At 51.0% G+C, this 17,916-nt stretch overlaps 1 protein-coding gene across 1 annotated transcript in view; it reads right to left on the bottom strand.

Moving 5' to 3' along the window:
* LOC115512032 (L-gulonolactone oxidase) overlaps window positions 1–17,916 on the bottom strand; it is a 34,825-nt gene that overhangs the window by 1,237 nt on the left and 15,672 nt on the right. The window contains exons 7-11 of the mRNA XM_030312659.1: window positions 8,481–8,588; window positions 7,572–7,648; window positions 1,900–2,049; window positions 877–1,041; window positions 291–381 (exon numbers count right to left, since the gene is read on the bottom strand). Of these exons, the coding sequence (XP_030168519.1) occupies window positions 291–381; window positions 877–1,041; window positions 1,900–2,049; window positions 7,572–7,648; window positions 8,481–8,588 (591 nt within the window). The remainder of the gene's footprint in view (window positions 1–290; window positions 382–876; window positions 1,042–1,899; window positions 2,050–7,571; window positions 7,649–8,480; window positions 8,589–17,916) is intronic.

Genomic DNA, 17,916 nt, shown 5'->3' with positions numbered 1-17,916 from the left:
TGCTCACAGAGGTTTCCATGAGAATCGAATAAAATGAGAGATGAGAAATTTCTCTGAAAACTCTCAGGGAGACTTCACGGAGTACAATCACTGAGCTATTGGAACATGAATGTTGGGGGAAGCTGGGCCTGGGTCAGCTTCCTTCCTGTGACTTGCTTAGCCCTTGGACCCCAACTTCTGAGCCTTGGTCAGGCAGACGAACAGGGAAGAGAGGCGCCCTCTGGTGGGCCCCAAGCTCACAGCAGCTGCCAGGCTGATGGCCCTGTCAGCCACTCCCTGGCAAATCCTACCTTGGCCCAGTGGGGCCTGCCCCCGACCTTCTTCATGATGGTCTCGTAGGCCAGCCAGTAGTCCAGCCGTGGTATGTCCTTGCCATAGGGCCTGGTGGGGAGCAGAAGGAGGTAAGGCCCTGTCCCTGCCCTGAGCCCAACGCAGGGCTCAAACTCACGAACCATGAGATCACGACCTGAGCCGAAATCAAGAGTCAGGTGCTTAACTGACTGAGCCACCCAGGGGCCCCCTTCTCTGCTTAACTTAAACCCGGCTTCAGAATCCTTCTCAACACAGAATTTCAGGCTGTCAGAACCATCCACTAGGGTAGGCACATGAGACGGCATGCAATTGCCGTTGCATGACATCCATCTCACAAAGGGTGGCTATTCACATGAACATTACCTATTGATTAATATGAATTATTGTAGTACTATGGGGAGGAAGTGGGAGTTGTAGGAACGCAAGGAAGAGAGACTATTTTCTGCTGCCAGGATCAAGGAAGTCTCGCTAGAGAGGGCAGCATCTGAACTGGCCTTGAAGGAGGGTCTTTCTCAGCTGAGGGGCTGCCTCCCCCAGCCCCACCGCTCCCAGCGAGCCAGTCACCTGTACATGATGATGTTCATGTAGCAGCTGTCCCTCTGGAAGCAGGGGCTCAGCAGGATATCATCCCCCCGGGTGAAGCGCACCTCCACGGGAAAGTGGGCCACCATCTTGGGGTGGGTCTCCAGCACGGCCTTCAGTTCCAGCAGCGCCTCCTTGGTCTTCTCTCTGCACGCAGCCCAGGGGGGCAGAACCAGGGCCTCGGGAAAGGGCCTCCGGGAGCCATCACACGAGGCTCTGCATGCCTGCCCCCCCTCCCCCAGGGACGGGGGGCTCCCGGCTTCTAGGAGGCCCACGCTTAGCGGTTGCTCTCAAAGTCCTCCGCGTGGAAATGGAGCCTCTCAGTGTCTCCGCTGGGGAGCTGCCTCCTGCTCCTGGGCCTGCCCTGGGCCCCCCACCCAGTCAGGGGCTCCTCTCAGGTGTCCGGCCCCAGCTGCCCCCCACCCCTGGCCTCTTCCTTTTCTGACAGAGTAAAATCGGTCTGATTCCAACACTTGCGCGTGTTCTAATATTCCCGCTGGGAGAGTGGTGCCCCGGCCCTTGAACACTGTAACAGAGGTCTCGCCTAAGCCCTGGGCACCGCTTCCCCCCTGTTCCTGGAGAGAGACAGAGAGGGGACCATTCAGAGAGAAAGCTGGGGCTACAGACCTCACCTAGGTTCTTACCTGGGCTGCCGCCCAAGGCAGAGTCCCAGCCCCTGGCATGCTAGGTGGGCGCTGCCCCTCGAGGGACTGAATGTAGGGGACAGCTCTCCAGAGCAACAAGAAGCCGGGCAGGAAGCCCCACACTCCGCGCCCGAGCCTGTCGTGACCCACCTCTGGGCTGCTGTCCCCGTAGACGTAGAACAGCTTGGCACAAGGGTGCCGGAAGGGGACTCAGCCTCCAGTTTGCCCCCTACTCATAATGGATAGGTAGGACCAGGAGCCTGGCTGGCAGAGTACGCATCAGGGCTGCGTGGGGCACCCTTGAAGGGGGTCCCTTGGACACTGACCCCGCCCCCTGCAGCCCGGCCGGCGCGGCCCCTACCTGGGGATGGCCCAGTCCTGGACGTGCTGCTTGAAGCGGCACTCATAGGTGAAGATCTCGTGGCTGAGGTTGCTGCTTTCCCTCTTCCTCGTGAACAGGAGCCAGAAGAAGAAGCGATTGATCCAGCCTACGAGGCCTGGCAGGAAGGAACTGGAGGGGGCAGGGCAGACGGATGATCAGTAGTCATACAATCCAGCACTTAGTCAGTGCCGCCTGTGTGCTTACAAACCTTGTGGTGGGGCGGGGGGGGGGGCAGGTTCCGTCCAAACCTCTGCCACTCCCGCTTATCTGCGGCTCGGAAACCTTCCTGGGGATGCAGATAGCATTCCAAATCACCCTCCCAACACTTCCAGAAGCCACTTCTGGATCGCCCCCGTGCATGCCACTACCCTCCTAGTGAGGGCTAGCTTGTTTTCAGTGTTTGGGGTTTTTTCCTTCTTAATTGTGGTAAAAAAAAAATTGCCTAACATTAAATTTGCCATCTTAGCCATTTTTAAGTATGAGGTTTAGCACTGTTACGTGTATTCACATCGTTGTGCAAGGAATCCCCAGAATCTCACAAAGCGAAACTCTGTCCCCAGTACACAAGTCCCCATTCCCCTGCTCCCCCTGCCAGCCCCTGGCGACCCCGATTCTACTATCTGTCTCTATAAATGTGACTGCTCTGGGGGCCTCGCGTAAGTGGAATCATACAGTATTTGCCTTTTGTGACTGGCTTATGTCACTTAGCATAATGGCCTTAAGGTTCATCCATGTTGTAGCCTGTGCCAGAATTCCTTCCTTTTTAAGGCCAAGTAAGATGCTATTATAAGCGTAGACCTCCTTTGGTTTATCCACTCCTGCACTGGACACTTGGGTTTGCCTCCACCTTTTTTTGGCTATTAAGAATAATGCTGCTGTGAACATGGGTGTGTAAATATGTCTTTAAGACCCTGCTTTTTTTTATATATTCAATATAATTTATTGTCAAATTGGTTTCCATACAACACCCAGTGCTCATCCCAACAGGTGCCCTCCTCAATGCCCATCATCCACTTTCCCCGCCCTCCCACCCCCCATCAACCCTCAGTTTATTCTCAGTTTTTAAGAGTCTCTTATGGTTTGCCTCCCTCCCTCTCCGTAACTTTTTTTCCCCCTTCCCCTCCCCCATGGTCTTCTGTTAAGTTTCTCAGGATCCACATAAGAGTGAAAACCTATGGTATCTTTCTCTGCCTGACTTACTTCACTTAGCATAACACTCTCCAGTTCCATCCACGTTGCTACAAATGGCCAGATTTCATTCTTTCTCATTGCCAAGTAGTATTCCATTGTATATATAAACCACGATTTCTTTATCCATTCATCAGTTGATGGACATTTAGGCTCTTTCCATAATTTGGCTATTGTTGAAAGTGCTGCTGTAAACACTGGGGTACAAGTGCCCCTATGCATCAGCGCTCCTGTATCCCTTGGGTAAATTCCCAGCAGTGCTACTGCTGGGTCCTAGGGTAGGTCTATTTTTAATTTTGTGAGGAACCTCCACACTGTTTTCCAGAGCGACTGCACCAGTTTGCATTCCCACCAACAGTGCAAGAGGGCCGCCATTAAGACCCTGCTTTCATGGGGCACCTGGGTGGCTCAGCCAGGTGAGTGTCTGACTCTCGGTTTCTGCTCACGTCATGATCCCAGGGTCAGGGGATCGAGCCTCATGTCAGACTCTGCACTGAGCGTGGAGCCTGCTTGGGATTCTCTTTCTCTCCCTCTACCCTTCTCTCTTGCTGTTGCTCACATTTTGTCTAAAAACAAAACAAAACAAAAAAAAACAAAAACCAGAGAGAGAGAGAGAGACCCTGTTTTCAGTTCTTTTAGAGACGCACCTGAAGAGGACATCAGCCCCGAGGCTGGTTATAGGGGCCTGTCCAGTCATCCCACTCACGAACCCAGCTCCTGCCAGCTCGGGGTCCTGGGAGCTGAACTGGCTCTAATCATGCCAGCTGTAGCGTGTGCCTCTCCTGGAGTCACTCAAGACTCCTGGTAACAAGGCTTAGTTGGACTTCTCCCTCCCGGCGGGTAGCCTCTTGTTAGAGCCACGCTCCCCAGAGGCCTGTCCCTGGTCTCATCCCGGCCGCCTCATTGTCAAAAATCCATTCCAGGTGCTCAGAGCACCTCATGGGGGTTACAGAGAACAGCAGGCCCAGGCCCTTGCATCTTGCCGCTTAGTGGGGGCACCAGGAGCCTTTGTGAGAAGGGAGGGAAGTGATGTCTAGTAAACAACCCAATTGTTGCTAGTGGCTCTACTTTATGTACTTGCAAACCACAGCTCAGAGAGGCTGAGCGATTTACCCAGAGTCACACAGCAGGGAAGTGAAGGTATGGATCAGAGTCCAGGGCCCCTTGAGTCCAAAGCTCAAGCTCTTCCCATGGCCCCAAGCTGCCGAGTTTCCGGGGACTCAGAAAGGGTACATGGGTACTTGCTTCAGGGGTGGGGTAGGAGACGGATGCCGTCTGTCTCAAGGCAGATGCTCTCTGATGTCTCAGAGGCCAGCTGGCTGTGGTGGGGCTTCCACTGGCCCCCAGGAGTAGGGCTGTTCTAACCACAGGAGCTGAGCTTGGCCTAGGCCCTGGGTCACCCCCAGGGACCTGTTCCCAACCGACAGCCTGCCTTTCTGTCCTGGTCAGCTATGGCCACCGTCATCACTCCCACAGTGGACCACTACTAAACTCCTCAAAGACAGGCACCAAGATTTTAATGTGGCATTTCTTACACAAATATCTAGGGCCTCCTCTAGGTGCCAGGCATTGCTTGGGGCACTGGGGATCAAGTGTGACAGGACAGGCAGGGTTCCTGACCTTGCAGGGACACAGTGAGTCTTACTGTGAAGAAGCCGTTAAACTACCAAGTACAATCTGTTATTCGCCATTCATTCCCACACCTCCGGCACACGGCTAAGTGTGCACCCCAGAGCTGCGGGGGTGAGTCTGGGTGGATACGGTTTCCAGAAGCACCTAAGCCAAAGCCCCACCGGCTGAACTCAGAGGCTGTGGAGCTCTCACAGAGCACCCACTCGGGCTGGGAAGTGGCAGCTGTGATTTAGAGCCCGATTTATTTGCGCACTCACTGGGATCGGGCTCCACAGGCATACGCACATAAAGCTGCCGAGAGGCTGTGATAGAAGCTAGAGAGAAAGCCAGGTGGGGCATTTTCCACTCTCATTCCCACCCATAATCTGCTGGATTGTGGTCCCCAGGCCGGCTTCCTCCTTGTCCCTTGCCTGCCCAGATGCATTAAGTCCTGTGTTGAGTTTCTCTCTCCTAACACCTTCCAGGCAGTTAGTCACCCCAATGTGAGTCCCATCCATGCACCTGTAGCTCCCCTACCCTGAGGAGACCCCACGCCAGGTGCCAAAGGTCTCAGCCACGTCCAGGACCGACAAGAACTCCAGCTGGTTTCCCAGGTCCTGTCATCAGTGCCACCTTTGATGGGCTCTTATTGCCCTTTCAGTAGGCAAGGATTTTCTTATGAAGACACCGTCCCAAAGGTAAAACAACAAACACCTAAATTTCACTATACTAACATTAAATACATCTAACACTAAAATTTTTTTTAAAAGCCATAAAAGTGAAAGACAGAACAAACAGGGAGGTATTGCAGCCCAGAAACAGAGTGTTCAAAGATACTACATAGAACCCTACAGCACAATAAGAAAAAAATACCCACCCAATTTTTTAAAAGGGCAAAATACATGAAACGGGTGCTTCATAGAAGAGAAATCTAAAGGATCAATATACTAAAAAAACAACACAACCTTACAAGTAGCATGGAAATAAGAATTAAAAACCACAGTGAGATACTATTTAATACACGTCCATGAAAATGTAAAATTTCGATCTCGACCAGCTTGTGGGGCACAGAGAATCTTACAGTGTGCGGCGAGGTCACTGGGTATAGCCACTTGGGGAGAACAATTTGATCTGATAAGCCTGAAGATACTCATGCTCGATGACCCAGGAATTCCACTCATGAGTATACTCAAGACAAAAAAAAAAAAAAAAGCATCAGGAGCAGTGGTTGAGAATCCTCACAGCAGTATGGTTTGTAATGGCAAAAAAAAAAAAAAAAAAAGAAAGAAAGAAAGAAAGGAAGAAAGAAAGAAAGAAAGAAAAGAAAGAAAGGAAAAGAAAAGAAAAAAAGAAAAAAATCTTGGAAATAACCCAAATACCCATTATTAGGAATATGGATTAAAAAAAAAAAGAATATGGATAAACGCATTGTGATAAATGCATAAAGTGAAAAATGACTAATCATTATTCATCACAGCTATCCATGTCAACATGGATAATTATCACTATCGAAGCTGAATTACCAAATTCCCTGATTTCAAGATTCATAAAAACTAAATATAAATAAAAGCAAGGGAGTGATAAAACATAAAGTTCAGGGTAGTGATTACTTCTTGGTTACCCCTTGGAGAGTGTGGTCTGGGACTTCATAAAGACCATTCCTGGGGTGCCTGGGTGGCTTAGTCGGTTGAGTGTCTGACTTTGGCTCAGGTCATGATCTCGCAGTTCGTGGGTTCGAACCCCGTGTCGGGCTCTGTGCTGCCAGCTCAGAGCCTGGAGCCTGCTTCAGATACTGTGTTTCCCTCTCTCTCTGCCCCTTCCCTGCTCATACTCTGTACTCTCTGTCTCTCAAAAATGAATAAACATTAAAAAAATTTTAACATAAAGACCATTCCAATTGTACTCATGTTGTTTCATTTCTTAAGCTGGTGTGGTGGTAACCACGTGGATGCTTATTACATTATTCTTTTTTTTTTAATTTTTTTTTAACGTTTATTTTATTTTTGAGACCAGAGACAGACAGAGCATGAACGGGGGAGGAGCAGAGAGAGAGGGAGACACAGAATCGGAAGCAGGCTCCAGGCCTCTGAGCCATCAGCCCAGAGCCCGACGCGGGGCTCGAACTCACGGACCGTGAGATCGTGACCTGAGCTGAAGTCGGATGCTTAATCGACTGAGGCCACCCAGGCGCCCCTCTTTTTTTTTTTTTAAGAGAGAGAGAGAAAGTGAGTGGGGGAGAGGGAGAGAGAGAGAGAAAGAGAGAGAGAGAGAGATGAGAGAGAGAATCTTAGGCAGGCTCCACACTCCAGCACAGAACCCAACACAGGGCTCGATCCCACGACCCTAGGACCATGACCTGAGCCAAAATCAAGTCAGACACTCAGCCGACTGAGCCACCCAGGCGCCCCACGTTATTCTTTATATTTTAAATATATGTTTTCTATATTATTTTGTATGTATAAAATATTTCAAAAAATTTTTATATCATGTCATTCCATGTCTAGGCTGGATATAAATTTACCATTCAAGAACCCATGAAACCTTCCCCATCACTGAGAGTTACGTGTCTACCAGCAGACATGGAGTCTGAGCATAAGCCTAGATGTCAGGCTGGGAAGGGGGTAGAAAACAGGACATTATGAGATTTACATCACTTGGGGGCCAAAGAGTGGGACGCGGGCACTGGCATTTTATAAAAAGCTCCCCAGGTGATTGAATGTGTAGGCGGGGTTGAAAAATCACTGCCCTAGACCCTAATTTACATGCATAAAGGCCAGGGTGTTATTCTTTTGGTGGACCGCATCCTCAACAGCATATGGCAGATGCTGGAAGAAGGTACCTTGCATTCCTACCTGATCCAGAGCAGGAACTCCAGTAAATAGAATCCAATGGCATAGTCCCAAAACCAGTTGGCTGAAGAGGAGGGGGGCTGGGGAGAAGAATCTGTAATCAGTTCAGGGCCAGAGCTCAGCTGCTTTCTGACCTATTATCATAGTGTCCCCCTACAGGGAGATGTGTCCAGGAGTGGCTGCATGTGTGTGTAGAGGGGGTGACCCACCTGCCAGGACAATCGAAAGCCTCACTTCTTGCTGACCCAGCCAATTTGCATGCCCCACCCCTTTCGTTACCTGCATATTTATGTCTTTAGGTATGTTTTTATTTTGCACAAGATGACGATGTGCATCCGTCCCTCCCCTTCTGAGCCCCAGAGGCAGGTGTCCAGCGATCACCATTTACAAACCCCATGCCAGCCCGTAACACACAGTGTCATCGCTTTTGCCTGACGTGGCCCATCAATGTTCATCCTAGGTGATGGTTTTGTGTTTTTCTGCTGAGAAGCAGCTCATTGGCTAAGGACATGGAGGAGAGACAAAACTGTTGCTTTCCTCACCTGTCCAGGTGGGGGTGGGCAAGACAGGGGCGTTGGAGGGAAGGTGGAGGTGGTCCGAGGGATAGCCCAGCTGCCTGGTACTCTACCTTATCCTATCCTGGCCTCCCCACACCTCTGCTCCCCTCTCCCGCATCTAGGCTGTCCCCTGACCTCACTCCCGCACGTCCCTACCTGTGGTCACATTAGACCCTTACTGGGCCAACTCTCCTTCCTCCCACCCTCCTGCCTCGCCTGCTTCTGTCCTCACACTCAGTGATGCCCACCTTCATTTTCCCTCTCACACCTCACTGACCACCCGGGACAAGGACAAAGGTCCGCCACCCTGGGGACTACAGGCTGTGCGTGAGGACGGGACTGATGCTGTCGCTACCTTGTTGGTGTGGTCCTGGTAGATGACGCTGACGTTCTCGCTGTGCGGGAACCAGAGGAAGCGGAAGTATTCGGATTTCTTCAGGTGGCTGTCCAGGTTGTCGAGAACCTGACCTCGGCAGAAGGCAAAGGGAAAGACGGCGTGGGTCCAGGCTGATGGCGGGAAAGTACTGGAAGTCAGGGCCCGCGGGTGCCTCAGTTTCTCCCCAGCAAGAGAAAATACTTAAAATTGTCCTAGCGTCGTCAAATGGCATGGAATGTGGCTTGTGATAGGCTGGACATCAGTGGTCCTTTTGCATGGTGACTTCCCCCAGCAGCTTAGAGGATAGAGATGGTTTCTTATTTGCCCCGGCTTGAACAATTCCTAGCAGTATGAGTTTGGGCAAGGTACCTGACACCTCTGTGTCTCAGTTTCCTCATCTGTAAAAGAAGACTAATAATAGTACCCCTGTCAGGACTGGTATGAAGATAAAATGCGCTAATGCCTAGAAAGTGCTCACGATGGTGTCACGAACATGGTAGGCACCGCATAGGCGTAAGCTGTTGCTGCTGCTATTATTGCCCTTTCATTGTCATTCACTGTCACCATCATCGTCCTTTATCTCCATACTGCCTAATACATCACAGATCCTTAAAGAAATTAACAGAAGAGGGGCGCCTGGGTGGCTCAGTCGGTTGAGCGTCCGACTTCAGCTCAGGTCATGATCTCACAGTCTGTGAGCTCGAGCTCCGCGTCGGGCCCTGTGCTGACAGCTCAGAACCTGGAGCCTGCTTCGGATTCTGTGTCTCCTTCTGTCTCTGCCCCTCCCCTGCTCATGCTCTGTGTCTCTCTGTCTCAAAAATAAATAAAAACATTAAAAAAAAAAAGAAATGAACAGGAGAATCTTGCTCTAATATGGCTCATTATTGCACTCCTAGAGATGAGATCACGGAGCAAATCGTGTCTGCCTAAAACCTATCAAGCGGATACAGGACAATTTCTGAGCCAAAGGGTAGACAGATTTGGTATTTGATGGGAAGCTGGGGGTTGGGGAAAAGCACCACTGGTCTTGGGGTGAGTTCCGGGTTCAAGTCCTGGTCTGCAGCTTACCAAGCTGCATGACCTAGGAGGAGCCATGTACCTGAGCTTTGGTCTTCCCGTCAATAACATGTGGGCACTGGTGCAATGAAATAGATAATCTACATCAAATCTCCCAGGACAGTGACTGCCATGTGGCATGTGCCCGAAGAACAGTTTTGGTTCTGGATTTGACCAACGCTAGCACACACACATCTAGTGTTCCTGTCCTATCCCCCTGAAGTCCCTAGCCGTGACTTCCAGAAAGCCCTTTGAGGCCTCTGGGTAGCATCTCTCCATCTGTAGAATGAAGACAGTAATACCCTTCCTTCCTTCCTTCCTTCCTTCCTTCCTTCCTTCCTTCCAGGGCTGTTGTGATGAGCAGGGGAAATCAGGGGTTTGAAAGCACTGTAAACTCAACATGTGAGGGAGGGAGCAGGAAAGACGGAGGAAAAACAACAATAACACAGCAGCTTACTGACCAAATGCACTATGGGGAATTGGGCACCCAGCAGAGAAAAATGGCCGGATCCAATCACAGGTCAAGACAGTATTCAAAGAGGTTGGTACGCTCGAGGGAGAACAGCCATTTCCACCGTCTGGCCAGGAAGGAAGGTGAAGCCAACACGAAGCACTGAGATGAGCCCCTCTAGAACTTACATGCGGGGTGTCTGAGAGCAGCGGAACTTTGGAATTCTGGGTCTCTGCCACGACTGTCGGGAAGGCCCCCTGACCAGCTCACCAGGGCATGGTGTAGCCGGGGATATGGAGACGGGTGGATGATTGTTGCATTCCAGTGATCTGCCTGTCGTCCTCCCCCTCTCCCACTCCACCCCAATCTGTTGGTCACCCTGTTGTATTTCTGCAAATGCCTCCCCAGTCTTCTCCTGAGACCCATTGCTGCTGCTGTGAGATAGTCCACACCCTTCTTACCCGTCACCCGTACTCTTGCATTCGCCTCATAATATGCCCCCTTTCTCATCTCTCCAGACAACTTCTACAGAGCATATGCAAAACACAGCTCAGAAATCCCCAGCAGCTCTCTACTGCCTAAAGAATAAAGCTCACACCACTTAGTTCAGCATCCGGGACCTCCATCCACAAACACTGTCCGATACGACAGCCCCTGTCCACAAGTGGACATTGAGCACCTGAAAAGTGACTTATCCGAACTGAGATGGATGTAACTTAAATGCTCCTCATAAAGCCATCTCCTCCCCTTCTAAGTGGCTTCTAATTATATTGCATCCATCCCAGAATGACACTGCAGCTCTTGAAGCATCCGTCTCTGAAATTGGTCAATAGTCTCTTATAGGTCAGGGACTATCTCGTCCATCTTTGGTCCCTGCCAGCACAGAGATCAGCAAAATTTTTCTGTAAAGAACCAGGCAATAAATATTTTAGACTTTTGGGGCCATATGGTCTCTGTTGCAACTATTTAACTCTGCCACGGTAGCATGAAAGCAGCCATAGACAATACATTAGCAATGAGCGTGGCTGTGTGCTAATAAAACTTTATTTACAAAAACAGGCAGTGAGCCAGAGTCTGCCTGCAGGCTCTAGTTTCCCAACCCCTTGCCTTAGAGCTGCTGGCACAATGCCTTGTACAGAGAATGCCGAGGACACTATCATTCCTTATTTGAAGAGAAAGGCCTTTCGTGCCATGCTGGAGGCTCAGGAAAGGTTGAGGAAGAAACTCCAGAGCCCCCGTAACTATCACTTCCATCCTGACAGGGCAATGGACCCATGGTCCACAGGACTTTCCTGTGGGAAGCCTCTGGGCAGAGCTGACGTTCCCCTGGAAGAGCCAGGAATACAGCCTGGTGACTTGGCCTGGAGGGTGGGGCTGGGACATTGGAAAGGGGAAAACCCCCATCTCCTCACGTTTAGCATCCTGGGCCATCCCACTCTATTGCCCAGAATCCAGCAGCAAATGTAATGGCGCCCTTCTCAGCTTTAAGAGGTTTATGTCCAGCCTTCTTCTACCTAGAATAGAGTGATGAGAGTCACGAGAGTCACCCCATTACATTTTGTGCCTCTGTCCTGACACTGGTCATTCTTTTCCTCCCACAGTAAAGAAACAAGGCATGTCTCCCCCCCCCCCCCCCCCCCCCCCCCGCCACCACACACACAAAATAATAAGCTTCTAGAGGCATGAACTATGCACGATTGAGCTCTGGACTCTCCATTACCCCTAACTTAGCACGAGGTTGGCCGCTGGATGGTGGAACAACCTTGGGCCCCACCCCACTGTGGATTAAACTCTCTCCTTCAGCACCCACAAACCACCCTAACTGGAGGAGGACTGTTCCTAGGATCCTTGATATGACTTGTGTCTCCTGGGAGCATCATCATAGACCTTTGGGTCCCAGAGGAGTCTCTTCCTTGACACATTACTGGCATGAAGGGTTCTGGCAGGTTCTGTCCCTCCAGATTTAGTCCTTGTGGCACTGCTGAGTTGGCTCCCGGGAACTGGCTCTCAGGCTTGTGAGCAGAGGGCTTCCAGCGTGATAGCTGGGGATTACCTGGCATCAGCTGACGGCCACCCCAGACAGTGGTCAGCATCTGGAAGCTGCTGACAAGGACGGTGACACACTGGGACCAATACTGCTTCCTGGGGTGCTGCAGGAGGGCTGAGGCAACAGCCAGCTGCACTCATCACATCTCATTATGGTTTGGGTGACATAAAGGGCAAAAGGTTGACAATAATTTCTAAAATCTTCATGCCTTCTAACCGGTTGTGATTCCATGCCGACCCAGCTGCAAGAGTCAGAAATGCTGAGACTTTGTCAGTAAAGCTGTGAGGGTGGCCTCTTTCTAGGCACCACAAAACTGGACAAGACTTCTTTCCAGCTCTAGAAACTGGATTCAGTTCTAGAACTGGATTCCAGTTCTAGAAACACTGATTCCAACTCTCCCTGGGGTCCGGGAATGACCCCTTCCCCTCATGCGGCTTTGAACAGCCTTCAGAAATCATGCGGTGATGTATTTAAGAGAATCAGTAATGGGAAGCACAGACTTGACAGACCACCGCACAGCACAGGTGGGAGGAGTAGGTGAAAATCCCAGAAAAAGATGGATTTTTAATACATTGCCGATCAACCGACCTTGAGTAACCTTGTATTGAGCACTCCCATGTGTTCTGTGGATGCTGGGGAGCCGGAGGCCTCAGATAAAATCCCTGCCCTCCAGAATGCTCATCATCGAGTAGCAAAAGGGAGGGGGACCGTTTCAAGAGACGGTGGCAAATGGTCATGAGCAAAACAGAGTAACCAGCACCTGTCACCTGGAAAGTCAAGCAGTGACTCAGATTCTGGGATCTACTCACAGAGCAGGTGTCAGGAGGTAGCATTCTCTAGAAATAAAGCCAGTGGAGGTTCCTCTCACTAAGGCCATTAGAAAGCAAGGGCAGAGGGTTCACCTGCTGTGTTGCCTTGAGTCCTGGCAACAATCCCATGGGGCCAGTCAAGCTCTTATCCTCACCACACACTCAAGGAATCCAAGCTCAGGGGAGTGAGGAGATTTGTCCAAACTCATAGAAGACCGGTGAAGAAACCGGGCTTCAAACCTGGTGGTCTGACTTGGGAGATATGTTCCAGCTTCTACACCGCACCCCTCGTGATGGGTCCGCTTGGATTCTATTCCCAAGTTCAGGGCTGGAAGGCCCATGATGGGGATATCATAAACACGTGCCACACAGAAGGCAGGATATAGGAAAGGAAAGAGGAGAAAAGGAAAGGAAAGAAATGTAAGGGAAGGAAAAATGGTGGCCCCACTAGCTTTTCACACCTAACTTTATGTGCAAGAAGCAATTGTCCTCCTTCGTCCTGGCTTCCTAACTCTCACTTCCCAAATGCTCCTCGGGAGTCCGGGATCGGCCAACCTGGAGGGCATGGCCATCAGGGAAAAGCCCATGCCCAGAGAGGACACGATGCTGGGGAGCTGTGTGCAGGCCCGATGTAGACGCAAACACTCAGGGCAGCACGGTTTGCACCCCCAGGGGAGGTGGGGCAACTTCCTATGAACCCAAATGGTAAGAAGCCAGGAGCAGGTACCCTGATGCAGGATCAGGAGGGTGCGCTGTCTTCCTAATGGTTGTCAAAATCGTCATGCCTCCTGAAGGCTACATCCAATTATTGTTCCTTTTAGAGTCCAGGAATCCTTTTAGATTAAAAGCTTAATCTAAGTCCTTTTAGCTTTAGATTAGATCCCAGGCCAAGCAAGAGTGGGGAGAAGTTGATCTAATGATGAGTTTCTGATCCTTCCTCCTCCTCCGTGGGCTTGTTTCCTTCAAGGGGAGCAAGGCAGCAGGCCCGTGTTGTGGATTTGCACATCCTCTTAGCTTTTCCTCCTCAGTATTCACAGCCTCTCGAAGGTGCCCTTTAAAGGCTACTTTGCGTGGAGAGAGCAAAAGCAAATGGCAGAGGAGGCCGTTTATTGCCCACACCCTTTGGAATAAATCACAGGGCTGCAAATGCCACCGACCCTCTGTCCTTGTTTATGGCCTGCAACTGTGGCGAAGGCTGTCGGCAGGGCGTGACAGAAGCTGCTGGGCCTGGAGGGGAGCTGAAAGGGAGGGATCCACAGAGCACTTGCTGACTCACAGTGTCCTGCTCCGTGAGCCCTCTCGGGGTGAGCTGGGGTCTATGTCGGAGCAGTGGGGGTGTTCCCACAGGGCTCATGCCTCTCCTCATGGATGATGCCAGAGGTGACCCTCTGCCTCCAGAGTGTGGCGAGGAGGTGGGACAGCTTTGTGTCCAAGCTCTGCACTCACTTCCCGAATGTCAGAGCTGAAGAAGACCTCGGGGGCCACCGACTTTGACCCTACTTTTAAAAAATAAAGAAAATGGCTCCCCCCAAATGGGAGGGATTTGCTCAAGCTCACACAGGGTAGCAGCACAGCCAGCCTCGGGGGCCCTGCCTCCCTCCCTGGAGCCTTTTCATTACATCTTGTTGAGTGTTTATTGCTGTGTAATTGTGTGTGTGTGTGTGTGTGTGTGTGTTACTTTGTCTTTTAGGGGAGGAAACTGCAATTGCTACCTTCATGTGTCATCACAGCCTTTCAAAATCAAAGAAGTTGAGGGGACGCCTCGGTGGCTCAGTTGGTTGAGCATCTGACTCTTGATTTCGGCTCAGATCATAATCTCACGGTTCATGGGATCCAGCCCTGCATCAGGTTCTGAGCTGACAGTGCAGAGTCTGCTTGGGATTCTCTCTCTCCCTCTGTCTCTGCCCCTGCTATGCTCTCTCTCTCTCTCTCTCTCTCTCCCTCCCTCTCAAAATAAATAAATGAACATTAAAGAAAAAAAAAGTTGCAAGCTTTGAGAAGAATGTGGCGCATTGGCTAGAGTCACCTGGAATTTTCAAGGATGTTGCATCCAAGTTAGAAGTCTCCATGTTGAGGGGCGCCTGGGTGGCGCAGTCGGTTAAGCATCCGACTTCAGCCAGGTCACGATCTCGCGGTCCGTGAGTTCGAGCCCCGCGTCGGGCTCTGGGCTGATGGCTCAGAGCCTGGAGCCTGTTTCTGATTCTGTGTCTCCCTCTCTCTCTGCCCCTCCCCTGTTCATGCTCTGTCTCTCTCTGTCCCAAAAATAAATAAACGTTGAAAAAAAAAATTAAAAAAAAAAAAAAAAAGAAGTCTCCATGTTGAGATCAGTTGGAGGCAAAAAAAACCCTTGAGCTCTGGACAGACACAGAGGCCAGCCAGAGTGTGTGTGTGCACGCACATGCCTGTGTGAGTGTGTAGGGGGAGGATGGCCTGAGATCAGCCTCCGCTGGAACCAGGACTTGGCCATAATCAGTCTCAGTCAATCTCAGCCGGGTCAAAGGAAGAGCCGAAAGAGGACAGACCAGGTCTTAGGAGACCATCCATCCACTCAACCACACTATCCTGGTAGGAACCTGGGGGCCAACCCTACTGGCAAAAAAGAAGCAATCTCTTTATCTCTGGGTCAAAACCTTCAGCTTAACAAGTTCTGCCCTACATGAGAGGCAGGAGAATAGATTCAACAATAAAGCACATTACAGCCCCTTTCTACTTGAAAGTGCTCTGTCCTGTCCATCGCCCCTCCTCGTTGGTGATGCTCACCTGTCCCTTAAGCTGCCTCATGCTCCACTGAACCATTCTCACCAAGGTCAGCTATAGCCTTCCGATGACCAGACGAGTCAACACTCTGATTCCCCATGGCATTGAACCTTGTTGACCACTCCATCCTGGACACCCAGTATCCTTTGCCTCTGTAGCCCTCTCTAACCCATCCTCCTCGGTCTCCTTCTTGGCACCCTTTCCATCTTCTCCATCCACTCCCTTCTCACCCAAGCCCACTCTCTCTGGGTGACCTTGCCACCCTGTGACCAATCACTTAGGGGACTGATGACCCTCACTTTGGACTGAATTGTACCCATTCACATTCACATACTGAAGTCCTAACCCCCGGGACCTCAGAATGTGACGACATTTGGAGACAGGGACGTTAAAGAGGTAATTAAGGTTAAATGAGGTCATTGGGTGAGCCCTGATCCAATATGACCAGTGTCCTTAGAAGAAGAGATTAAGACACAGATATGCACAGACAGGAGACACGGCAAGAAGACAGCCATCTATAATCCAAGGCGAGAGTCCCCACAAGGAACCAACCCTGTAGACCTCTTGATCCAGTCTGTGCTATTTGTTACTGCAGCCCTAGCAAATTAATACAACCCCTCAGTCTGTATCTCCAGCCTCCGCCTCCCGCCTGAGTGCCAAACCTGCAAAGCCAGCTGCCCTCCAACACCTCCACCTGAGGCACCTCAAACTCGAGTTCCCACCCCAAACTCGTCATCTTGTTCCCCACACCTGCTGTGCCTCCTGGACTCTCCACCCCGGTGGTAGGGCCACCATTTCTGCCTCCTGCCTCCCACTCCACCACTCTGCGCTCAGCTGCCAAGTCCTATTGGTCCCTCATCTCAAACATCGCTTGAGGGGCACCTGGGTGGATCAGTCAGTTAAGCACCCTACTCTTGATTTTGGCCCAGGTCATGAGCTCGTGGTTGGTGGGACTGAGCCCTGTGTCGGGCTCCATGCTAACAGTGTGGAGCCTGCTTGGGATTCTCTCTCTCCCTCTCTCTCTGCCCCTCCCCCCTACTCTCTCTCTCTCTCTCTTTCAAAATAAATAAATAAACTTTAAATATCGCTTGAATTTGTGCCCTAAAAAAGTGGACTTGGCTCTGTATTTCAGTCCCTTGGGTACCTCTCCAGGCTACGCCTACTCTACATCATTCTCTTCTGAATCTCCCTCACAGTACTGACTCTGGTCAAACATCTCTCTGCCAGGTTCCCTTTGGACTTGATGGTTGTCCTGAACTATTTCTTTAGCTGCTGGCCAGGCCATCTGTCCTGGCTAATGTCTTCAGTTTCAAGCCCTGGAGCAGGCTGCCTAGTCTGTCACTCCTGGAGCCCCAGCTCCAAGCTTCATTAGCCATGTCAGCATATATGGTTAACCTCAGAGTGGAGACCAAAATGGTCTCTCTTTGTAACCCACCCCTGCGTGCATTTCTATAATTCTCTGTCTGTTAAAAACACTTTAACTGAGGAGGCTGGAATGCTTGGTTCAGAAGCAGCAGGGATGAGGGAAGTTGGGGGCTCTGTTTTCTCTTCTCAGCCAGTCTAGGGGCAAGAGAACCTTGAGGGGTACAGAGGACAGAAGGTGGGAGCTGCCAAGGGGGGAAGAAGCAGGCTGTCTCAGAGTCTGCTGAGGAGAAGAAAGGGCTACCCGGCCTGCCCAGCTGCAGCCGGAGAAGAATGCCTGAGCTGTATCTCCGTGGGGGTCCCTGCCACATCCTGCTGCAGGACCAGGATGGAGTGGTCACCCCACTAAGAGGTACAGAAGGGAAAGGCCGAGAAGATGAGAGTGCAGTGGGTGCTCAGACTGTTATTCCATGGCCTTAGGAATTAGCCCTAGAGTCATACGGGTCTCAACTGCCGACCCCACAGCAGGCCTCAACCAACATGCCTGGCACTGGCCAGAACATAGAACACTCTCGAACCCTACTTGGAGTGAACAACAGGTCTAGATCTGCTGTTTAGCACTGGTCTGGGAGAGATTGTAGCTGTCTGAGGCAGGCCAAGATGGCCCCAAAGAGCTCAGAGTCTGGGCTGGTTCCAGGCAGAGTCCTGTGGGCAGGCCAGACCCTTGTGGGGCTCCCTGGCTTAGCCATAACTTGTCCTTTCCACACAACTCCATGAAATGTCCTTGTCCAGAACCAGCCCTACTTTCTTGGGCCAAGGCTTCATGCAGTTCACTTGCCAATTTTGTCCCATTAGGCTCAGTATTGGTACTCCAGGGGTCCATGATATACCCCCTTAGAGCCATGGAAGCACTTTCTCACCAACCAGGAGTTC

Source organism: Lynx canadensis, chromosome B1 (assembly GCF_007474595.2).
Source record: "Lynx canadensis isolate LIC74 chromosome B1, mLynCan4.pri.v2, whole genome shotgun sequence".
NCBI lineage: Eukaryota > Metazoa > Chordata > Mammalia > Carnivora > Felidae > Lynx > Lynx canadensis.
The sequence above is the reverse complement of the archived record's forward strand: the minus strand, read 5'-3'. Positions and strand labels throughout refer to the sequence as shown.